This window comes from Danio rerio, chromosome 6 (assembly GCF_049306965.1).
Source record: "Danio rerio strain Tuebingen ecotype United States chromosome 6, GRCz12tu, whole genome shotgun sequence".
NCBI lineage: Eukaryota > Metazoa > Chordata > Actinopteri > Cypriniformes > Danionidae > Danio > Danio rerio.
This window is the reverse complement of record NC_133181.1, coordinates 17172019-17197984: the sequence shown is the minus strand read 5'-3', so window position 1 is coordinate 17197984 and position 25966 is coordinate 17172019. Positions and strand designations below refer to the sequence as shown.

Genomic DNA, 25966 nt, shown 5'->3' with positions numbered 1-25966 from the left:
TGAGATGACGACAGGACTCATGGATTGTTTAAAAGTGAACCTTAGTATAGTGACTTGTACAATAGAATATAGAATACAATAAAAAAAAATTTACATTGTGCAAAGCATTCAAAAACATTCTGTGATTTTGAAAAAGTATATACAGTTGAAGTCCAAATTATTAGCCCCCCTTGGAATTGATGTTTAACAGAGCAAGGAAATTTTTACAGTATGTCTGATAATATTTTTTCTTCTGGAGAAAGTCTTATTTGTTTTATTACAGCAAGAATAAAAGCAGTTATTAATTTTTTAAACACCATTTTAAGGACAAAATTATTTGCCTCTTTAAGCTGTATATTTTTCAATAGTGTACAGAACAAACCATCATTATATACAATGACTCGCCTAATTACCCTAACCTGCCTAGTTAAACTAATTAACCTAGTTAAGCCTTTAAATGTCACTTTAAGCTGTATAGAAGTGTCTTGAAAAATATCTAGTAAAATATTATTTACTGTCATCATGGCAAAAGTAAAATAAATCCGTTGAGAAATTAGTTATTAAAAATATTATGTTTAATAATATTCTCTCTTAATATTCATTAAAATACCAAATACAACATTATCTTCATGATGTATAAAAACAAAGCAAATGAAAAAAAAAAAACCTCTTGCTCAGTTTTCACTGGATTTTTATAGCACAACCTTATTATCAGAACTAAATTGTTTCCCAAAAACTATATTCACTAGTTTACCGCTCGCATGCACTGTAGATGCTTGTGTGCGTGTGTGTATGTCCAGGCCTGCAGAGTGTGTGTATGTGTTTGTCAGTTGTTCTTGTGTGGAGGTGAGGGGTCCTGACAGCTCCCCAGCCTGCGTCCATCAGCGTGCTAATTTAATTATCCTAATTACCCCCCTCCCCATCCTTTCCCTCGCGCTGGCTGGCTTGTCACAATGTCAGAGTGAGGATGTAGAGCTTTGTTAGCGTTCGTTAACAGCTAACGAGGTCTGCTCTGCACTTCCTCTCTCGTTTTCTATCTCTCTGTTTATATCTCGGTCTCTTCCATTGGCTTGTCGGCTTGAACGTCACTTTATTTTTGAATGTAAAATATATTTGTAATGGATTTACCCTTTAAAAAAATGTTGGATTCCACACAATCGATTTGTATTGGGAAAACATGAAAGAATTAAGTTAACTTATTAGTATTTACAAATTTAAGTGCATTGAACATAAAATGTTTAAGTAAATAGTTTATTGAAGCAACAAATGTAATTTTTTTAAATGTGGAATTGGAGGTAATGATGTTATAGTTGTGATTTGTAATATTTGTCACTCAAAATGAAAAGAATTAGTGTGTCTGCATAAATCCAAATTAAAACACGAATGTACTGTAACAAATGGATGAACTGTAAAGTTAAGATTGCGTAATTAAATGTTTTGTTGCAATTATTAAGCAACTTTTGGTGTAAATATTGTGATATTTTCCTACAGCATGATAATTTCCATCTTTACGACACTACAGTATATCTGCTAACACAAGAGTTACTTAATGTTTTGTGAATTGTTATTTGAGTCCTGATTTGCTCTTATATCATTTGAAAAACCCTGAAAAAGTTAAATGTTTAACACTACACTGTAAAACAAAATCTGTTAATTTTAATGTTAATACAGTGTCTGTATTTTGTGATTCAAAAGCATTTTTCGTTTATTTATGATTGCATAAATTGCATTAATGGACCTTGGTTTCTGCTCTGTTGACTTTTGATGTTAAATTCAACTCTACAGTTTAACAAAGTGCCTTTAATTGACATTTTAGTAGTTTGAAATATTATAATTTAGAAGAAATAATATAGAGAGAAATAAGTCTGTAAATAACAGAAAATGTTCTGGCAGTTTATTACACCGTTTTTGTAGAAAACGAATCCAAACAATGTTTCATTTTAAACTCGGCCTGCACGATTAGGGGAAAAATCATAATCACGATTATTTTGGTCAGTATTGTAATCACGATTATTCAAAACGATTATCAGTTGAAGTCAAAATTGTTTGTCCTTCTGTGAATTTTTTTTTTTATACATAAATATTTCCCAAATGATGTTTAACGGAGGATTTTTTCACCGTATTTCCTATAATATTTTTTCTTCTGGAAAAAAGGATTATTTGTTTTATTTCGGCTAGAATAAAAGCAGGTTTAAATATTTTGAAATCTATTTTAATAGCTCAATATTATTAGCCCCTTTAAGCAATATATATTTTTGATTGTCTGCAGAAGAAACTACTGTTATACAATGACTTACCTAATTACACTAATTAAGCCTTTGCATGTCACTTTAAGCTAAATACTAGTATCTTGAAGAATATCTAGTAAAATATTATGTATGGTCATCATGGCAAAGATAAAAGAAATGAGTTATTAAATCTGTTATGTTTAAACTGTACTTTTAGCACCTTCACTGTAAGAAAAAAAACTTTAGCTACAAAAGTCTTTCAGTCAAGAGCAGTGAGGGATTTTCTCCTTTTGTTATTTAATTAATAATAAAAACAGGCGGCAGCAGGAATATTGCGCGCTGTTGCTATTAGAATAGTGCGGCTCTGATATGGTTTCTGTTTCCCGTCTGATTACCAACTTCTGTATTACACAAATCAAGGGTTAATATGAATAATTACTAAACACCGCGCTCTGACACAAATGTGCATGTATTTAACCATTAAAGTGCTCACATTAAGATGATGTTAGATGTGAAAAAACATGAATTACAAAATTTGAAAAGCTGCTAATTTACGCATACATTTTGCATGCAGTGTAGCTTGAGTTGATATCCCTTATTAATGTATTAAAAAGTGATTGATTCTACTTGGCTCACCTGGAAATCAATTTTCATTCTTTAATAAGTCTATCAATTTCTTGTTTTCACGATCAGGCTTTTTGTAAGTGTCAATGTTATCTAATATTGTCCAATATTAAATAAACAGTTACTGTATGGCTACATAGAGAAAACATGTTATGCAGAAACTGCAATTATGAAAAAAAGATAGAATTGCTGCAAATTAAATCTCTTATGTCAGTGGTTCTCCACCAAGTCCACCTCAAAAAAAAAAATTGTATTTCCAAGTACCACCAAAATGACTAGTATTGAAATAAAGTAGCGTAGTTGGCCAAATTAAGCAGCTACAGCACTGCACAGTTCGAGGCAGAGTCATATTCAAATTTAGACAATTTTTTAGACAATCCTGTTTTTCTCAGAGGATGTCAAGCTGACAAAACATTGCTGCACTCTGATACAGGTTTTATTTATGAAAGAAATGAAAAAGCACTGCAGTGTCTGGGTGTTCTGTGTTTGTCTGAGATAATTAGTCTACTGAAAATATATAGTCCATACAAAATATGAAGCTGATCAGTCGGTTCTTGTCACATGACAAGTGCAGCATTCTGAAAAGTTAAGATGTTTTCAACTGAGTACGCCTGGAATACGCGAGCGCGTCATGCTACAGTTATTACTCATTTTTCTAGGCTGTGCGTTAAATTTGGATGCTCAGGTGACCGAGATGTAACAACAGAATACTGTCCTTTTTCCAAATTAAAGATTTATCAAAATAAAGGATCCTTCAGTCTTAGATAATAAATAAAATGGAAATAGTTAAAGATTTTTTATACGACCTGTTACCAATTGATCTATAGGGTTGGGGACCAATTGCTCTAGCGCGTATCTGCATTGCAAGCACCACGCACCTTTCTCTAGTTCTGCATCATTTGGAATGATTTTTAGCAGCTGATGACACGATGAACTAAAGTAAAAATTCTAAGCACAGAGCTTTTATTGTAGGCTTTAGAGAACAGCCAGTGCTGATCACATTGGTGTTATTGTATGCATCAAATTATTAAAATTGTATTCATTTTTTTTTTCATTATTCAGTGATTCCTGCGCGTACAACTAGAAGTAAACCCGCGTTCCACTAATAGTACACATACAACAGTTTGAGAACCACTGTCTTGTGTCTTATGAAAATTTACGAGTATGCAGAATTTAGTCAGTAAGCACAAAAAACCCAAGAAAATTTGTCAGAGTTTTTGTCTCATTTCTAGTTTCAATATATAAAAATTCTTAAATCAAGAAGCGCACTGTAAAAAAATGCTGTATCACAAGTCATTCATGTTGTCCCAACACAAATCGATCCCGTTAACATAACACATTAAAGTGGATGGACCATAAATCATTGCCTTAAAAAATCTCCAAAATATTGTTTCACCTCATTCTAAATAAATATTTTTAACAAGCAGCTAAAATCCTTTTATTTGAGCCTATTTTCTAGACGAGTAAAAAAATATTGTCTTCTTTTCAGAAATAATGTCAAAACTAAACGAGTTTTTCTCTAAAACAAGTAAAATATTCTGCAAATGGTGATCTAAATGTAATGCTGATGATTTATTTCATTTTTTTCCTGATTGATTTCAAATGAAACAGCCCTAATTGTTTATCCTAAACTTTTTTTGCCATATCTTTATTCATTTCGATGACATTCTTGTGTTAATTTTAATGACACTTTAATCCCTGTTAATTTCCGACCGTGGTGGTCACGTTTTGCATCATCAATTTGCCGTTGACCAGTTATTTGTAGCGTCTTTACATCTTTCCTACCCCAAGACCCACTGTAATACTGTTTTATTGCATTAAAGAAAGTGGGATGGTTCATTTATTTTTTGAATATGTAGAGAATTTGATCACAATCCTCATAATACTGTTTATTTGTTATGATGATGCTGTAAATTTGAAAAGCACTACAGTTCTCTTGCATTTTCCCAATTACCATGTCTGGATTCACTACTTTTCAATCAGATCAATGTATCTTAGTAATGGATGCAGAATAAAATAGCTCTCAGTATGCCATAACTATCACTTTTTTAACTCCCTCCATCCGACTTAAGTTTTCTTGGGTTTTGTGTGGCTGGAAGTCTGCGTTTTCTTGAGTGTGTATTTTGTGTCTTGTATAGCAGGTCTAATTACTGAACGGTAAGTGCAGGAGCTCTTTGACCTTTCTGCAAGATTTCCTGGCGGGTGCTTCATCTGCTTTGCTGTCCTCCAACTCATTAGCTAATATTTATAGCACTCTGCTGCTTACCGCTCTGACAGCAGCCTAATAAACCCACCCGTGTCTTTATTTAGTCCCATTTACCTGCTCTGTCCATTCCTACTTCTTGCACAGTGTAGGCTCTTGTCTTTTTTCCTGTCTTTGCTGGTTTCTCTCTGGGGGTTGAGGATAAAGGTCAGGCTGTTGTATCCGCTCAGTGTTTAGAAGAGAGGTCATAACCTGTGTTGCAGAGCCGGGGGTCCTGGTCTTTGTTCAGCAGGTTCTCTGATCTGTTGACCTTGGCATAGTGTAATTGAGGGAATGAATAGACATAGCAATGCACCAAGCCAATAAGACATGTTAGAACGAGGTTATGGAAGGGGATTTCTAGTGTGTATTGATGATTACCTGATGAACAGATGTGTGTAGTTTAAAGCATCTTGAGAATATTCCATGATGGATGGTATTCTTCAACACCATCTACTGTAAGTTTTCATTTTTTATATTAATTGTATTAACATCCATCCATCTATGTCATGTATCATTCATCCATCCTTCCTTCCATCTATCCTCCCATCGCTCCCTTATTCTTTCCATGTATTGTTCATCTATCTGTTCATCTATCCGTTCATCCATCAGTCCATCCATCCATCCATCCATCCATCCATCCATCAATCCATCCATCCATTCATCCATCCTATGTTTCATTAATCCATTTATTTTCTCATTTTCATATTTTTATCCCCTCTTCTTTCATTTTCCCATGTATTATCCACAATTTCATCCATCTGTTCATCCATCCATTTGTTCATCCATCCGTTTATCCATCCTTTCGTACATCCATCCATCTTTGTGTATTATCCACACATCCACCATCCATCCATCCATCCATCCATCCATCCATCTATCTGTCTATCCATTTTCCCTTTTCTTATCTAAATCCCTTCTTATCTGCATCCATCCTTTCAGCCATTCGTCCATTTAAACTGTCATTACTCATTTATTCATTCCATGTATTATCCACAATTTCATCCATTCATCCATCCATCCATCCATTCTTTCGTCCATTGTCTGTTTTCCCCTTATTTTCCAGCTGTATCCCTTTTTTATTTCATTTTTAAAATGTTCCCATCCATCTTTCTATCCATCCATCCATCCTGTAATATTCATCCATCCTTCCATCATGTAATATTCATTCATTCTTCCATCCATACTGTATGTCTTTCCATACTTTCTTCTATATTCCCTCTAGACCTTCTTTCTTTCTAAATGCAATGCATTTCAAGGTAAATTTAAACTACATATACCCAAACTGAGATTTGGGACACACTGAATCGTGCAGGCTGATGATTCATAAAGTAATAAGATGTTTCACTGATGGTCTCACACTAGAAATCTCACACATGTCAGTCATTGGTTAGTCTATTGTGCATTCAAGCTTGAGGTTGCAGTCTCAAACATTCAATCTAATAACCAAACGGGCTAAAATTGAATTAAATAAGGAATGAAAAAGTTGAGTAACTTTTGTCAAATGAGTTTGAGTAACGGTATTTGTAAAAACCATGCAAACAAATGTAAAAGGTGGTCTATGGTATTCTATATTATGTTTGTATGTTTTTATTAAGTTTGGAGTGGAATATAACCTATGAATCATACATTGGTTTATTAATTGATATGCAGCTGTGTGAATTTCAAAACCCTGTATTTTAAAAATATATATTTATATGTATGTATGCAATTATATAATGTATGTATGTATGTATATATATAAGAATAGGAAACCTTAATACTATAAAAGTTTGCATTGTAATCCTAATGGTTATAGTCACTGAATTTTGGAATGAAGTTTGGAATGTGACCTCTAAAAAGTTAGGAGGAGAGAGTTTGCTGTCATTGAAATGTTCACTCTGGAGTAAATTTCAAAATTAATTGCATAAAACAGATTTCATTTAAAATGGAGTTTGAAGCAGAAAGACTGAGATACTCTTTTATTGTGAAACAAAGAACACTAGAATCTTTTACTCTGCACAAACTGTTTCAGAAATATGGTAAAAGTCCTGTAATTTCTATTACCCAGTAAAAATGGTAGAAAAGTTAACTATTAAAATGTTACTTTATATATCTTGCAGCTCTTCTGTTGATTACCAATTTGTCCTAACTATGGCACCAATGATTTATTCCAATTAATGGCAAGTGACAACAACTACTGACAGATTTCAACCACTATAGCTGAGCATATTTCATTGGCTTTAATAGTATCCACGATTCTCTGAATCAGACTAAAAAAGTAGCTCTGATGGAGTTAAAGGTGCTGTTCTCTGATGCCTGCGCTGCTTCTGCTGCTCTCTGCGCTGTTCAGGCCTCCTGCCATAAATCTGATCAAACGGCAAATGTTTCCGGCAGGATAAATGGCTGCCTCTCACAGGGGAGCCAAGATTGATAGTCAAAGTTAAATTGTATTAGCTGTGCAGTTTAAATATTTAACCCAGTCTTATCATAACTGCTCTTAACACTTAAAGTAAAATACAGCAGGGACGTCTTGAAAGGGATCTGTGGACATATATCTCTCACCACCTCCACGCTCTTGCAGTGCTATTGTCCAATAATACTTAAATGGCTTGACTTATTATGAATGGACATTATAAGGGTCTCCAGAAAAATAAGGGGTTATATATTTTAGTTTAAGTGTTTTCATGAAACACAACTATAGGTTTGTGAACTGCATTGCTGTTAACATAAGGGTCAAATCACATTATTATTTTTAAATGAGTCTGTTAATGTACATTTTTACCAGTCTGTCAATATAATGCTTACAGACATAATTAAAACATTATTTTCAATGACGAATATTGATTTCTATATATTTGAAAGAACATGAAGTATAAAACATTAAGGTCATAAACTTCCATCACACTGTAATAAAGTACACAGTACACATAAAGACACATACTGTATGCACTGTGAAGTCAAAGAGTGACAGGCATATTTAAATATGCAAATTAATTGCCTACATCATCATTTTTGTGAGTACAAAACATGACTTGCTCCTGAAATGTTCCGGAATCTTGCGCTGCACATTACTGCTATTTTTTGACCGAATTAATATTACATCAGCCATGGATTTATTCTAGGCAATGCTTAAAACTAAATCCCCATTGATTTAAAGTTGTGTGTGTGTGTGTGTGTTTTTTGTTTGTTTAGCAGGCAGCTTCACAGAGCACACTTTTTTAATGTTGCCATGTCCACTTATTATAACAACGCAGGTCTATTGGAATAGTGCTTCAGCCTATTTTTTTGTAAAAGCGCAAAATCGTACTGCTTCAACAAATATATTTTACTTTTTCACACTATTTCTATTTATAGGGACATTTTGACGAATAAAGTATTGTTTTTTGCAGTTCTTTAGTACCAAATAAAATCACAAAATAAGTGATAATTAAAATGACTATTTCTATGATTTCTAATTGAATACATTTTACTCACCTATCTATTTCTAAATGGACAAATTTTCAGTTTGCTCAGTAGATCACTTTGTTTATTGAATTTATACAAAATTAACGAAGTTCAAGTCCATGATAGGTTCTACAAAAGCGATAAAAGCAATGCAAAATCAAGGTAAAACTGTGAATGCAGTGCACTGATCTCTTATTTGTTTTGATGTACACCATTGGTTTGGTTCAGGGAAGGGTTAAGGAAGTCTGTAGTCTAGGTCAGTGGTAACCAAAGTGGGGTTTGGGACCCCCTGGGGGGTCGTGGGACAATGATAGTAGGTTGCTTAGTGATTTCCGAAAGTTATAGAAATTTACTATAGTGTAGCCATAACCCACAGAGGATAAAAGTAGTAGTTTTTAATAATAAAACAACATGCAAGTAAAAAGCCATTAGCCTTTAAATTGTTTTCATAGGATCAGTGGGTTAATGTTAGATTAACAACACAGCAATAGCGTCAGCTGCAGCAGATTGATTTTATATCACCAGGTTAAACTTTCTGACACCTTTATGGCAATCAAATGCATTAAAAATAAATACAGGCCACAGCTGAATATTGAGAATGATCTCTGATTAGCGGTCTCCAAAATTAAACCAAGAATAGAGTTGTGCTTAAAACATTGTGTCCACCAGTCTCTTTAGTTGAGGTTAATATTAAATTAAACACATTAATAAATGACCATAAAAATTATATGGTTGTCAGACTGTTGCACTTTTTTAACTTTTCAAAGTAGTTCAAACATCACATGCATCTTTTGAGGAAAAGTTTAGTATTTTGTCTTATATAATTGATTTATTTTAATTAGCTAACGGATTAAAATATTTGTAATGATTGTATCGTTTGACTACTTTCATTAAATGTAAAAATTCCTGGAAAAACAATATTAAAAAAAATAGTGGGCACTTTAATTATTGCCATTCAACAGTACGTGTAACGATACCGCTGATGCGGCTGCCTTTTTCCTCTTGTTTGTCTAAATGAGAGGAGAAGCTCGTTTATGATTATAATTAGCCGATTAGCGTGGTAGCGTGTCACGACGACTCTAAGCAAACACAGCTGTACAGCGCTTGTGTCAGAGCAGCAGATGGGACAGGAAAAGCATGGAAGTAGCATTTTTGAGCTGAGTGGTGTGGCGTTTGCCCTTGGACAGTGCTCTCTCACCTGAAGGTAAATGTTTATGACGGAATCATCATTAAAACTCAGACATTTAATAGGTCCAATTAAAACAATGACTTCATTTACAACGGAATGAGAGCCGGCCCTATTTATTGGGAGCTGCAGTAATTGAGTTCTAGGCACTTGAGCTGTTAACTCTCTCCTGTCTCCTAAGGGCCACTTCGGTTTAAAGCTTTCCGGAAGTTTCTAAACACTAGAGGGCGAGTTTTTATTTTTTTTTGAGTCTCAAAGTGAAATCAGGTCTAATCACTATTATTTGTGTTAAATCTGAGAATATAATTTCTGCGTTGACAGTTCTCAACTTAAGAGTTACTGTTAAACTCTGAGAGGGAATAAAAATGTACTCGCTACTTTTCTTCCCCCCTCACCAGTGTCGGTTTTAAAGGATTTATGGGTTAAAAAATGAGCCGTTCTCCGTAAGCTTCTCTCTCCACATGATGGGATCAATGTCGTTAGTCGTGAGATGACAAAGTGGTTGAACATCTCTTGGCAGGCCGGGCTCATATTGCCACAGGGGCCGTCAAGCGATCGATATGGACAGAGGCGAGCGATTGACTGACGCCGCCCTTTTCCTGGCACGGGCAAAGCATCGAGGGAAAAAAAGAAATGGACTAGGGAGGGAAAATGTTGAAATAATGGGCCTTGGAGGCTTTGAGAGCGAGGCGAGTGGAGGAGAGTGATGGGTGAATTAGGGGTGGTCTGGGTTAGTGATTCCATACACGCTCTCATGAGGGGTAATGAAGTGGACCACTTTAACCGTCTTACTACACAACTGACGTTGTTTTTTTTTTTTCTGCACGCTTACTGTTGGTGTTTTTTCAGGGCGTATAAACTTCCCCCTGATCTTTTCCATTCTTTATGATTGCAGTGGCTCAGAAAGTAGTTGCCATCCGGAAGAAGCAGCAGCTGTCAATCGGACCCTGTAAGTCCCTGCCCAATTCTCCAAGCCACTCCTCCGTCTGCGCAGCGCCAGTGTCTGCAGTGCATATCAGCCAGGTGAGTTTCCACACACTTTATCTAGATATTGTGTTGGGGTTGAGTCATTTATTTAGGCTTATCAATTGAAAGTTACACAGAGAAGTACTGTGAAATAGTCTAAAGTCTGTAAAAATTGAATTTAATATTTTACTCTAAATTGAAGAAAGAAATATCTTTAAATTGAAGAAAGAAATATCTTTCACTTTCAAAGTATGCATTTAGTTGCAAATTTTTGCATAAGATTTTGCTTAAATAAACAAGTAAGCTTTATTTTTAAATTATTTATTGAGAAAAACTCCACCAAACCATAGTAATCATGTGCAGAAAAGTGGAACAATAAACACCCCCTCACAAATAGTAAGGGCGCGTGTAAACTTAAGTGGTTCCCCAAAGCTGAGAACTTGTTATTTTTTTCCATTGTTGTCAATGTGATATTCTAAAAATGCTGCGAGCACTTCTCCAACTGCATGTTTTGTGCCTCGATATGCTGTTGGTGTGTTAAAAACGTTGCGCTTTTATTGACAACAACAGAAAAAAAGAACATTGTTTCGGTGGACACACTCCTTTAGGGCTCATTCACACTGAATGCGTCTTTCCTTTAAAAAACGCGAGACACTCAGGATTGGGTTTTAAAAAAAGCACAGTGTAGCCCAAGGTCTATGTGACGCAATATTGAACGTGATGTAATAACAACAATTAGAAATAGGGGGAAAAAATGTTGTGATAAGCAGTTCAAGATACATTATGTTACTCAGGATCTCTTGATAAAGCCACAAACAGCGCTGCCTCTGCCATGATATAATGGTAAATAAAACATTTTCATGCCAACTTTATACTATAAACAGAAGCTTGCAGCCATTGCTCTGCCTTCGGGCTCTTCTGATTGGTCCAGTGCTTTTGGGCCTGATGAGCTTTGCTGCGTGTGAAAGTTGAAGGTCTTAAAGTGTGTAGTTAAAAAGGTTGAAACCGTAACTTTGGGACAGTGTGGGCAGATCAAAGATGAAACCAAAACAATGGAAATGTACTGCAGTCTTTTCTAAATGTATAAACAAAAGAGTATGAATCATTATTTAAGAAAGGGGAGGAACGAATTACAACGTTTAGCACAAACAAATAAAAAATGGAGTCAAATAAAATAAACTAACAAAACAAAACTACCTTTGAAGCTACTTCTACACTAACAAATAAAAAAAATTGTAAAATAAAACCCAAAATTGTCAGCCTTTCCAACACTTTAATCGGAACTAATTACACTAAAGAAGCCAAAGGACAAAGTTGGAAATAAACTAATCTTGCAAAGCACACATATAATCTAATTCAATAGCAAAACAAACAGAAACATACCATCAGATAAGATAAAAAGTATCACAAGAGTCTCAATAAAGTAGCCCAAAACACCTGCTTTGCCTTAAACCGGGCGTATAAGACTGAAATTCTAACACAGACATCAGCTAAATCTGTCACACAGATTCCAGTACACATTTGTACACAGTAACAGTCATGAACACATGTATAAATCAACTCAATCAAACACTAAATACATTTGGCATCTGAAAACTAACAAAAAAAACGACTGCTGACCGGACTTTTTGATGTCAGAATGATGATTGACAGGAAGACCAACTAAAGCAGTGTTTCTCAACCTCCTGGAGGACCACCAGTTTTCCATATTTACCAGGCACACCAGATTCAGATCATCAGCTTCTTAGCAGAGATTGAAAGACCTGTAATAGCTGTAAGAGACAAAGGAGGCATCCAAAATATGCAGTGTTGGTGGTCCACCAGGAACATGGTTCAGAAACACTGAACTAAAGCATAAGGGGCAGATCACAGTGAACACACTTTTTTTGTTGAGAGGAAACTTTTTTAAATGATTTGCAAATGGACACGAGTGTTTTGCTCACTGCTTATGCGCCTTGCGCATCTTGCGTTTTAATCGCCTGCTGTGTCTCGCGTTTGTGCTGTTGCGCACTGTGCGCTTACAGTTGAAAAAAGTCAACTCTAAGTAGAAAAGCACATTACGTCAGTCACATATTTTTCATTCTCCAATCAAATGAAAGCAGAGGTGGGGTTTCCGTTGAGGTGACAGCAGTGTTTGTGTTGACAAGATGACTATGGAGACTTTTGTAAATATAGGAGAGACTTGTGGTTGCTGTTCTGAGTTATCCAGAGCTGTATGACTCACAAATCTTTAAGTTCACAATATTATTAAATATTAAAATTTGACCAATATCAACATCAACTCTCTCGCAGAATACCCAGCTGATTCAGTCGTTGCCTAGTGACATAGAAAGTGCACCACACTTCTTTTTTCTTATCAACAAAAAAGACGTGTTTTTGGAACATACAAGCCCGTTCGGTGTGATCAGCCCCTAAGGGTTTATAACTGATGAGTGACAGGAAGATCAACTACAGGATAAGTCTTTATAATCTTAAAGTTTAACAAGTTTGACATTTAAATGTATGTTTTTTTAGTAGTATTATTATATTTCAAAAGTTATTACGAAGCCTGCTGGATTGTGTTTTTTAATATTGTTTTTGAGTGATATTTTTGTTTGTATGTGCTTGTTGTATCATGAGGCTACTGCTCTAATTTTGTCCCTGGCGGGATTATTAAAGTACTCTCACACAAAAGAGTAGAGAGAGACATAAAAAAACTCAATCTATTCGCAAAACACACATGGAATAAAAGAGTTGACTTATACGTTGAAATAACCGTCAACCGTTGTTGAAATAAAAGCAGATTATTTATGATAATAATTAACTCATTTATTGATCACAAAAATCTGTGAGACGATGATTTGATTTGATTTTTGGTGTTGTGTTTTTGAAGACCATTATGAGAAACCTGTATCACACTCTTAAGGGTTTTTAGTAGCTTTTTTAGTAGCTTTTTTTTTTATTGACAAATAATGTTAGGGAACTTTTTATTTTAGATTATGCTTAGATACTTGGAGTGCATGAATAGTTAATAAAAATAAAAAATCAAACATGATTTTGGCATCAGATATGTTTATAGCATGTAATATACACACATTTTGATTTGTTCCCCAAAAGCGCCACTTTCTCTATAGCAGACATGATTTTTTCCCCCTGGTCAAACACTAATCCTCTTCCACATGGCTCAGTCCTCATTGATTTGTCATTAGCAGTGTACAAGTGAGTCTGTGTATGTGCAGCCAAGCTTAGAGCGGCTTAGAGAAGCTCAGAAAAACAGGAGGCCTGTGGCGTTTCTTTGTAACGTGAGATTATTTTCTTGCTTTTATATGTGATTCTTGTTGTGTGTGTGTGTGTGTGTTTTACAGAACAGTAATGGTGGAGGGAGTTTAAGCGATTACTCGTCTTCTGTGCCCTCCACTCCCAGTACCAGTCAGAAGGAATTGCGTATTGATGTCCCACAAACTGCCAACACACCTACACCCGTCCGCAAACAGTCCAAACGACGCTCCAACCTCTTCACGGTCAGTCTGCTCTCACGTTAGGTCGAAAGATTTGCGCTTATTGATTAGTCTTTGAACTTAACCATATTATATATATATTTTAGTGACACATGTTATTTTGACACATATTTTGAGAAAATGCCTTGATATATATATGTATGTGTATATATATATATATATATATATATATATATATATATATATATATATATATATATATATATATATATATAGCAGATATATCAGATATATCAGATATATAATATTAATTGTGTTTGTGTCTGTATAATGGAATGTTTTTTTTTTTTAAAGAAGTTTTACCAAAAGTTGCCCACCAAAGTAGATTTTTTTTTAATAAGATGCATTTGAAACAATAGTAACATTATTAGTCGTAATGTTATTGCTGCTATTTCAAAACCCTTTTTGTTTTAACCTTTTTGTGTGGTGGGAATGTTTTCATCCCCTCTGGGATGATTTTGAGTCTTAAATTGGCCATAACTTTTCTGTGTTTCAGCTAGCAGAATGATTTTTAGTGACACATGTTATTTTGACACATATTTTGAGAAAATGCCTTGATTTTTATTTTATTTTTTTAAGGACTCAACAATACTCTCTGGGCAAATTTACTACCCTTTTTTGTTAGGGATGAAAAAGTCAACTAAATTAAACTTCTGTAAAAATGCTTCAGATCAATATTTTTTAACATTTTTTTTGCATAAATCTTTTAATCAACCTCAGTCCTGATCAAAACTACTAAATTAATTTGAAAATTACAGGATTTTAACTGTTTGCCAAATTCATGAATGATGTCACTGATTTGGTGAAAAAGAAACAAAAATGACGTATTTTCAATATAGTAAATAATTGTGTATTGGATTTATTTATTTATTTTTTACCTTTTATCAAAGTCTTGGATGTGTAGAACAACATTTCCTTTGATGCATTGTTTTGATTGATTTAATTTTTTTCTCCCTAATTTAATGTTGGTGGCTGTTTTTGCTCTATTGATTTCCATTATAACCACATTTTTTGGTTACAAAATCTTTTGATTGTTGGTGGTTTTCCCTGTTGGGAAGAGGTCCAATTTGTATTTTGTATTCTTTATCATCAGTTGGCACCATTAACCCTTTATAAAAACTTAGTTCACATCTTACTTGATGTGTCTGGGAAAATCAAAATACACATCTCAGCTCTCAGAACTACATAGAGTAAATAAAAACAAAGACTGTGTATTTATGCACCATCAAATGTAGTTATAATGGAGGACAATGGGGCAAAAACAGCCACCAACAGTAAATTAGGGAGAAAAAATTAAAATCTAACAATGCATCAAAGCCAATGCTGTTACTAATAATTAGTCCAAGACTGTGATAAAAGGAAAAAAATTCAGTTCACAAGGACTTTGAAAATTGAAAAATTTCATTTTATGTTATTTTCAGTGACATCCTTTGTGAATTAATTTGGCAATTAAGGAGATAAAGTCCTATAATTGTCTAAACGATTTAGTTGTTTTGATCAGGACTAAGGTTGATTAACAGATTTATGAAAAAAAATTGACAAAAATATTTATGTGGTTATTTTACAGCAGTTTAATTTAATTGTTGTTTTCTTATCCATCTTATCCAACTTAACAAAAGGGTAGTAAATTTGAACAGTTCACAAGGGTTAAATACTTTATTTCTGATTTATTTTTTGTGATGATTTGAACCACTATTACTCCATTTTTTCATGTATATTTATGTATAAAATGTGTTTTTAAATGATTTTATTCATATACTTACAGCTGGATTCAAATATATTAGCCCTCCTGTGAATTTGTCTTTTTTCTTTTTTAAATATTTCCCAAATGATGTTGAACAGAGCAAGGAGCTTTTTTATTCTGGAGAAATTATCATGTTTTATTTTGGCAAGAATAAAATCAGATTATATATAGTTTATTTTATTTTTTTAGAGTCAATATTATTAGCCCTCTTAAGCATTGTTTTTTATTGTCTACAGAACAAACCATCATTATTCAATGATTTGCCTAATTACCCTGACTTGCCTGATTAACCTAATTAATCCTTTAAATTGCACTTTAAGCTGAATACTAGTACCTTGAAAAATATTTAGTAAAATATTATGTGCTGTCATCATGACAAAGATAAAATAAATCAGTTATTAGAAATTAGCTATTATAACTATTATGTTTAGAAATATGTTGAAATAAACATATTTATGTTAAACAGAAATTGGGGAAAAATATAGAAGGGGGCTAATAATTGAGGAGGGCTAATAATTTTGACTTCAACTGTATATACACTACCCTTCAAATGTTTTAAATTAAATGTATTTTTTAAATAGACAGATTGTGTAGAAAAGTGAAAGAACAATCATATTATGTTTTTTATTTTGTTTGTTTTAAACATTCTATTACAAAGATTTATTTTATGAATACTGTAAATGTACAATTTTAATATCAGCATTAAATAATACTGAAAAGAACACAGTTTGCACAAAAATAAATTGTTATTAAGTTAAGCTGCACTATTTTTTATACTAAAATAAAAAAATGTTTCTTCAGCTCTAAATCAGCATAAGCAATTAACTGAAGAGTTATTTGACAGTGTAAACTGGACTAATAGCTACTAAAAAAAAAAAAAATGAGCGCACAATCACTGGATTAAATCACTTTTTAAAATATTATTTTACAGGCCTCAAACCTTTAAATGCTCGTCCGACTTTAATAATATAAATGTTATACAAAGGTTAGTCATTCACCAATAAATATATTTGTCATTTATTTATTTTATTTATTTAAATTTTTTTTGTTAAAAAATGTTGAACTGAATGATCATTAAACTTTCTAAACGTAGTAGTTCACATTAATGGTAGTGCACATCCATCACATGTTTTCCTTTCAAGAAGTTGTGGGTGTGGGGTCACGTCAGGGTCAAGTTGACCCCTCCCACACCCCCTTGACTTTTGAAGTCGTGTGAGAGCCCCGCACTCCAAACTGAATCCAGGCTGAAGTCGGGCTCAATTAACAGCCAGCTCGTCTTTGACTAAAATCATGTCTTCTCCCCCACAGTCTCGCAAGGGAAGCGAACCAGACAGGGAGAAGAAAGGGATGGATGGCCGCGCAGACAGCATTGGAAGTGGCCGCGCTATCCCAATTAAACAGGTAGGGTCTGGCCGGCCGTCTGGGCTGGTATAATTGGAGTCCAACAGCGGTCTATTGTGGACGAACAGGCCTCAGATCAGCACTCGGACGCGTTTGATGCCATCGTCTTGATTAACAGTGAAAGCACGCACTTGACATCAATTAGATCCAGGCTCTCCCGTGTGCAGAAATGAGATCATTAGGATAAGAAGTGGGAAGGGATTTTTTTTCTCCCCCACAAGCCAAAACCCCTTCCACATTTCCTTCTCCCACCTTCTTTTTCCACCGTCAAAAGTGGGCTAGAAGAAAGCTAAGAGGATCCTAATGAAGTGCAGTCTACCAATCTGCATACGGGTCCATCTTTCCCCCCCAGAAAGCCTTGAATTAGTGCTGTGCTTCGAAGGGTAAAGGGGGGGGGGCTGATAAGCAGAATGTGATGTGAAGAAGACCCCCTCCATTGCACCATGGGAGAGATTGTTTGACTTGGCCTTAATTTGTCACAAACAAGAGCGTGTAGCGAGAGAGTAAAGGAGAGCGTGTGGCGGGGGGGCGAGATCATCCTCTGCGCATCTCAGCTGGAGTGAAAGAATCAGGTAATTAGCGGCACTAATCGTGCCCTCTCATGTCAGCGCCGTGGCCTTGTTTGTAATTTTCTAATGAACAAATTGCATCTCTGATTAAAGCTGCCTTTAAGTGAGATCTGTGTTTATTAGCAAGCCGCAGTGGAGCAGCTCTTCCGTCGTCCAGAGCGCTGTACAGTTGCCGTTTAAAAGCCAAGCTGCTGATCTTTTAGCTGTGTTTGAATATTGCAGAGAGACTCCATTTGAGGCAAAGACATTTACAAAAGACCTCGAGACAACGAAATGGTGCTGTAATCGGTTGCTGCTGATGTGGGACTGTCCCACTAGCAAAGCTTTCTGCGGAAAATGCATGATTCTTGGGCCCAATTTTGATTGCGAAGCATAACTCAATTAACATATGAATTGAGCAACACAAGCACGTCTCTCAATAAGCAGATAAAAATAAATTAAATCTTAATTTTTTTAATACTAACAGTATTCTAAAAACAAAGGTTTTGTTCCATGGAAATCATTCCATCTGCAGTAAATTAGTGGTGTAACCGATCACAATTCGGATCACGTTATGGTTTTTTAGTCACGGATTGGACCTCTAGGCGACGACCTATATTGCCTGTTGGACAGGCCGGCACTGCTGAAACCATATATTGTGCACGCTTAGTATGTTTTAATAAAAAGTAATGTTTTTCTTCCAGCAAATACTCATTAATTTAATTAGTAGTTGCTGTATAATGTTTCTTTTGTTCGAAAAGATTATTTTTCTTAAAAATGAATGCATTTATTTCGAGTTATTCTAGAATTTTTGGGGGTTAATTTGAGGTAATTCGTAGAGTGTGGAAAATATGTCTGACAATATTCACTTTAGAATTAAATGTACTTTTTTTTTTTTTTTTAAACATATGAAACTAACAGAAACACAAATAGTACATTTAAAGAGTGTTTAAAACTAATTTAGTATTTTTTTTTTTTACATATTAAATGGTCAAAGAATCGACAAAACACTCTTAAGCGAAGGCTGTTTCCCAGAAATCCTTAAATTGAGTTTTCCTTCTCTTTTGAGATGAGAAAAAGAAGCTAAATCTGTGACACAATCATGCCTGATTGACAGGATAATTGAAATTGAGCAGATGTACTTTGTCTGTTTTACCTACATGGAAAATAACCCAGAAGCATTAGCAAGATGGCTGCTTAACGAATCGCCTTAAAAGGACTGTGGATGTGCTGCTTTTCGAGGCACACAAGTGAGTGCTAATGCTGCCAGCAGTGATCTCTCACCTCCTGCGGCTCTATTTGCATAAATCCTGTTAAAGTCAGTGGCGGTTAATGAAGAAGAAATGAGGCTGGCCGACTGCAGCGGTGCTGAGAGCAGGGCGCAGCACTAGTGGCAGATGGGAAGGCTGAGCCGCGGCAGGCAGCTGTGCGGAGGAGAGAACAGCTCAAGCTTTAACTATCATCTCACTCTGTTCAGACTGAGCTCTTTTTTTTTCGTGCGCCATGCTAAGAGTGATGAAGACAATAACTGCTTGTTGAACAACATTAAGAGCATGTCATTTCTTTACATTTTTGTTACGATTTGAATTGGAACTTTAAAGCCCTCTTTTTTTAGTTTGTAAACCCTGATTTTGTGGGTGGGGGTTGGGTACAGTCAAAAAGATTTTCATCAAATCAAATCACTTTTATTGTCACATCATCAGCAGCACGTGTGCTATTTTGAGTGAAAAGCTTAGGTGCTGGCTCCAGACAGTACAAAATACAGAGTGCAAATACAACAACAGTGCAAAATACAGAGTGCAAATACAACAACAGTGCAAAATACAGACAGTGCAAATACAACGACAGTGCAAAACACAACAGCATACTCCAAAAAAAAAAAAATAAATAAATACAAACAGGACAATGTAAGATTGACAGCGACCCTGATTTCTTTCTTATAACATTATTACATTTTGTTAGTTTGTTTTAATGTCTGGTCAAATATGTATGAGTTAGGCATGGGACGATAGCAGTTTTCAAGGTTTTCTGTGGTTTGAAAAAGTCAAGGTTTTAAAACCTCCAAAACTTTGTTGCAACTATTTATTTTAAGGCAACAGTATCTCCAGCTGAAAAGATACTGTTCCAAAATATTTTAAATGTTTCTTAAAATAAAATTATTTAAGGTCAATGGGGGAAAATTTTGTATTTTACCCAGACATTTAAGAACAACATATTTTAGAGCAGTGATCACAATACCGTGCACTGTTATATTTTTATCCAAGGTTATCATACTGTCAGAATCTTATCACTGTTTATTACTCTAAAAGTTATTGGCTAAAAAGTTAGCGGTATATAAGAAATCATGAAAATCATTCCCCAATTTCTGATTAGGGGAGCAAGGAAAACCTTCATATTAGGTTTATTTAATTCAAGTGCATTTAACCGCACCTGTATTTGTAGCAGGTATGTGTCAATTCAACACGATCTCACAGCAATTCTGAATCTTATTCATACAATTAAGTACGATTTGCTTAATCCACCAATGACAGTTGGATTTAGCGGTGGGGTTGGGCGCCGCCCCTCCTTTTTAAAATCGAACATTTTCCTCTGACTGAACTCGTACAAATTTGTATGAATTAGCCACTAAACTGACAAAACGTAAAATAGTTAAGTTTCCTCGTGAGACCAGGGCTGGTTAATTTCATATTGGTACCTACATTTGGTTGATTTGGGATTTTTATTGTATTTATTTATGTTTATATTGTAATATTGTAATTATATTGCAAATTCTATATTTAGAATTTCTATTTATTAAATTTTTATAAATATTTTAGTTTTGAGCATTTTTTTTACTATTATTATCATCCTTTTACACTTTTTTTATCCAAATGTCTGTGATCGATTAACCATTGGAAAATTGTCTCTCGTTTACCCGTTTCGTAGGCTACTGCTGGTTCTGTGTGTGCGACAACTGTCCACACTCCCTTTTTGGCTTTCTATTTCAAAAGTTGTTGTTAATTGTTTGCGTTTTTACATTTAACCTTACATGTACATTTTACCTTTTTATTTAAACCTATTTCCATCGGCTTCGCAGCTGATTTGCATGCGCACAGCCGTGAGAACGAGAGAAACATTAAATAATTCATTCTTTAGTAAACGACTCAGAAACATTTACTATTTACTAGGGGATGTATATACAAAATAATCTGTACACCATTTGAAATGGTTCATCAACTAATTTGCTTTATTTAAATAACCTAAAATGTGTCTCTTAATTTGGCCACCACTGCAAGTATATTTCACACCTGTGGGAAGCACTGATTATTATTATGATTATTATTTATCGGCAACAATTCTCATTACAAACTTGCATCAATCTTTGATTCATGTAGCAATTTTCATTTGAATGTTTTAAATGATTCAAAAAACAATAACACTTGATTTGGGTTTGCTTTGGATTGAGATTCTGAAAACAATGTGCATTGAATTATTTATCTATGAAATTACATTACAATCTTTTCTAAACCATGTCTAATTCATAGAAATTGTGGAAATTACAATTTTATTTATTTATTTATTTATATATATATTTTTGCTGAGAGCGGTTTTACCCTTATGAACTATACAATAAGGATAAAAAGATGCTCACAACTTCTCTTTCACAACAGTACAGTAAATGCAATTGAGAGCCTGCAGTATAGTGTGCCATTAGCCAATAAAGAAAGTGTGGTACGGAGCCTGGCGCAGAGCCATATCTCTGAAGCATCTCAGCCTCTTGACACTGCAGGTACATAAATGAGGGATTAATTTCCCTGGTGTCAGACAGAGCCTGCCCCACACTTACTCGCGCACGCACACACACACACACACACACACACACACACACACACACACACACACACACACACTCACACGCTGTCATTGCTGAGCAGTGGCCCCATTGGTCCCCATGTTCTTCATCTCATAAGGAGATCAATCAGAGAACAGTAGCCTCTGCAGTGCTCAGTGATTCCAGTTTCCCTTGCTGTCCTCTTGCTCACTTGCTAGTGCTCTAGCTTCAGACTGAGCCTTTTCCTCATTTCCACACTGAGCGGTAGTGTTTAATACAGTACATTATGGCTTGGTATAGGTCAGCCTGATCAGGCTTGCGTTTCCGCTGCCAATAGGACTCTTACTTGTTAAGGCTGAATTAAATGTAGCCGTGCATTGAAGATTTAGCTGTGCATTTATACTTCTGCATTCTGTTTGTGTTGAGCTGACAATCCACTTTCAGACACTACTAGGCAGTGGGGTTTCTGTGTTCCTCTGTGTTGAGTTTCTTACGAGTTTGTGTAAAATGCTAACTTAATGTAAAAGTAGCGCAAACTCACACTCATTCAAGGAAGAAAGAGGCAGGAACAATTTTATTCATGATGTTAATACAAAACAAAAGTATCAATTTAGAGCTCATCGAGTGCTCCCATGGCTTTCGGCCCAGCCCACACTCATCACCACTACCAAGCCGACCAGTCACAGCTCTTGTGCTATGCTTCGTCACAATGTGCAGTTGAATTTATTCGAGAGGTGTACAACAGGCTGGAGATCTGCGCTAGACTAATTTTGTAGGTTTATTCTGCACCCAAATGCTCCCACCGTATATTCAGCCTTTGTTCACCCACTGCCTGCTTAGAATAATTTTCTAGTGTTTAGCGCGCTGATATATGGTGCATTAGCACCTCAGGGCATCCCAAGTTCGAATCGCGTCTCAAGTACATTTCCCGTTTCTACCCTCTCTCTCTCTCTCTCTCTCCCACTTTGCTTCCTGTCTGAAATACTGTCCTATCCACTTAATAAAGGCCAAATGATGATAAAAAAATAATAATTTTCTACCCGACCGTTCCCGCTAAATTTAAATGTAGTCTCCAAAATCTCGCGTTTAAATTGGATACTACCACAAGTGAGAGATGACTGATAAAACTGTAAGGATTGTAGGCTAAATGTCAGTTTTATTTGCCTCTTTGTGATGAGATATGAGTGCCGCCTTAGACTGAGGTTCCAGTCTTGTGACTGCTAAAAGATAATACTTTAATGTATTATCACATCGCACAAAGGGTAATTTTTTTTTCATTTGCATCTATGACACAAGAAAAAGACTCCCATACATCAGACTTCTCTGATGTGGGTTTCCTAACAGTAAACTGACTGTTTTCTAATGCAAGCTGAAAGACAACGCATCTTTACTTTGCTCTCCTATGTTGGTAAAGCCTGCTCTGAGGACCTTTATGCAGATGATGCGTGCACAGACTGCATGGATAAATAAATAAATAAATAAATAAAAAAGCAAGTGTAGAAAGGACTGATCATGTGTGCATATTGTGTAACAGTCGTGAGCACTGGCTGTACCGGTTCTCAATAAGAATGAGGAAATCACAAAATGCTGTTCTGAAATAACGTTAGGATTAGGGAGTGCAATATTGGTAGCCTGCCTACTCCCATTCAAATTACACTAGAGTTACTGACCGATAGTGTGTTTTATTCAGAAATGTATTCCCACACAGACATCTTCATCATACTATGCTGAAGTGTATGCGACTGTGGGAAGCGGAACATTCATATACTGCGTCTTTTGCCCAGAAAATGACGTTATTTCTATATTTGTAGAAGTATGGGTGAATGGAGAGAGGATGTGGTGCACTTCACACTTTCTACACACTTAGATGCTACATGTTAACAGCAACATAAACAACAGTAGAAGACATAAAGCAGGTTTTGTTCTTGCTTCTAAGCATGTGTCTGTTTGTCAAAAGATGACGATAAGCTTTGTTTGACCATGGTTTATTGCTATACGGCATCATTGTTTTATTATGGTTTTGTGTTTTTGGCTCTATATTTAAGTGTCATGATTCTCTGTAAACTAATAGCATTTAGCATTTATTTTGGTACCGTACTGCTGAGCTAGGTACACTTAGGAAAGGGTGCCAAAGAAGTGGTACAGAATGATTCACTATTTTTGTATCTTTGACATTGGAAATTGAGATAAACCGTACTGTACGAAACCGTACCACTAAAGGCTAATTTATACTTCTGCGTTGATTGCATGGTTATGGACCGGCACAGCTTTTGAAGCATACCTCTCAAAAATTGTAACTAAACATACTTAGCGTGAGCTCTGTGATTGATTGGTTTGGTATTAGCGACGAATGTGGGCAGAGCCAAGAGCCACGGGAGAGCAGCGAGCTCTTTGGAGCGAGTGTTTATAAGTGTAGAGTCCTGTGGAGGAGCTTCATATGGAAACGTTTGATTTGTTTACTTTATGAATAAAGTTGTAAAGTTTTAGCTACTTATACATTAAAGGGCACCTATGGTAAAAAATCTACTTTTCAAGCTGTTTGGACAGATCTGTGTGTTGGTATAGTGTTTAGACCGTCATACTGGGGTGATATGAACACACCCAGTCCTTTTTTTTCCAATTTAACTACAAAAAAAAGGGTCGGCCAATTGGAGCTGTTTTCAAATCGATCGCACCATTACGTAGGTGTGCGATTCCCCCCACCCACCGAATTGATTGACAGCTGCGCGCATTAACATGTTCCGGTAGTCGCGTGTATATGTCAACAAGACCAGGCAGACATACGCAAAGCAACCGGGAATAAAAGCTCTGTTCTGTTCGCTAGGATCAGCAATCATCATCAAATGTGATTTAGAGTTTCACATGTTTAAAGTGTTTTAAAACAGAGTATGTGTGTAATTAATTACAGCGTTTTACTTAAGCTTTACTTCATCAGCACAGCCGCGTGTCAGAACAATTATAAAAGAAGACGCTTTAATCCCGGTTTGTGGAAGTTAAATCAGGTTTATTTTGTACATTAGCATAACAGATATCCACACTTGAGGTTAGCCTTAACTAGGCTAAGGACGCTCTGTCTGTCTGCCTGCCTGCCTGCGTGTGTGTGTGTATCATAACTTCGTAACGATATTGTGTGTGACTCATCAATGCAACTTCACAATACTGATTAGTAAAGGTTAGTTCTTACTGTAGTATCTCACAAATGCTACGTGAGACCTCCTTCCTTTAAGTCTGTCTGTTGTCTGACGCAGCTGAGGGAGGAGTTATGTAGAAACAGTGGGCGGGAAAGAATCGGCTTAAAGGCACAGTACGACAAAACCACCCCCTGCTGGAAATCAGAATAAGACAGCATCTTGTAAAAGGTATAATAAAAAATCTATTGGGTATATTGATCTGAAACTTTATATACACATTCTAGAGACGCAAAAGACTTATATTAAATCTGAAAAAAGGGGTAACCTAGGTGCCCTTTAAGGTAGCGTTCAGAAAAAACAAAACACCCACAAAAAAAAAAAACACCCAATCCAGCTAGCATTTCGGAGGTGTTATAGCAGAGCAACACAGACAGAACACAGAAGTATAAATGCACAACTACACTCAAGGCATGCATAGTGGGTCACGTCGATCTCGAAGCAGAAGTATAAATCAACTTTTAGTGGAGATGGGCCAGTATTGTATCTCAATTATACCTGCATTTTCTATGCTGATTTTAGGGGAAATCTGAGAAGTATATATTTTTACACCTATTTAATTAGTAGTACAAATTTAAGCTGTAAAACAATTGTAGCATTTTTCAGAGTTACTGCAGGTATAAACTGCTCATTAAACCCTTTTCCTGACAAAATTAAAAACCCATGCTGTCTAGATTTAGATCTTTTTTTCCCCAGTTTGTATTTAATTTATAAATTTGATATTTTTAATACGTGAATATTTGTGTATACAGTTATTTTGTAGTTAAAATTTAAAAAAAAAAATATATATTGTTTTATTATTGCTACCACTATTAGCAATACTACTAGTATTAACATTTGTTGTAGGATAGATGTGTTGGTGTTTGTAATGTTATTAAAACAATTTTCTTTTACAAAATGATTATATTAATCTAAATGTATGTTATTTAGTTATTTTGTTTTTGTTATACCTATAATTATGAAAAGACAAATGTAAATAAGGTGCTGTAAAATAAATATGTAAAATTAAGCTAAAATATTTGAATAATGGTTTTATTAAACTTTACGGTAAAATAATTTTGTTCCAATTGCTTTAAATTTGACTTTAACAGTGCAGCTTTAAAAGTATTTAAGGTTCTATTGTGTG

The 25966-nt window shown here is 35.2% G+C and overlaps 1 protein-coding gene across 11 annotated transcripts in view; it reads left to right on the top strand.

The window, feature by feature from the left end:
• The window catches only part of agap1 (ArfGAP with GTPase domain, ankyrin repeat and PH domain 1), a 348474-nt gene that overhangs the window by 214369 nt on the left and 108139 nt on the right, over window positions 1-25966 (top strand). For all 11 annotated transcript variants that reach the window (XR_012407727.1, XR_012407728.1, XR_012407726.1 and 8 more), the window contains 3 exons: window positions 10581-10708; window positions 13996-14151; window positions 17201-17293. Coding sequence is in view for 8 of the 11 variants with exons in the window: in XM_001921491.9 (XP_001921526.3) it covers window positions 10581-10708; window positions 13996-14151; window positions 17201-17293 (377 nt within the window). In the remaining 3 variants the exon portion in view is untranslated. The remainder of the gene's footprint in view (window positions 1-10580; window positions 10709-13995; window positions 14152-17200; window positions 17294-25966) is intronic.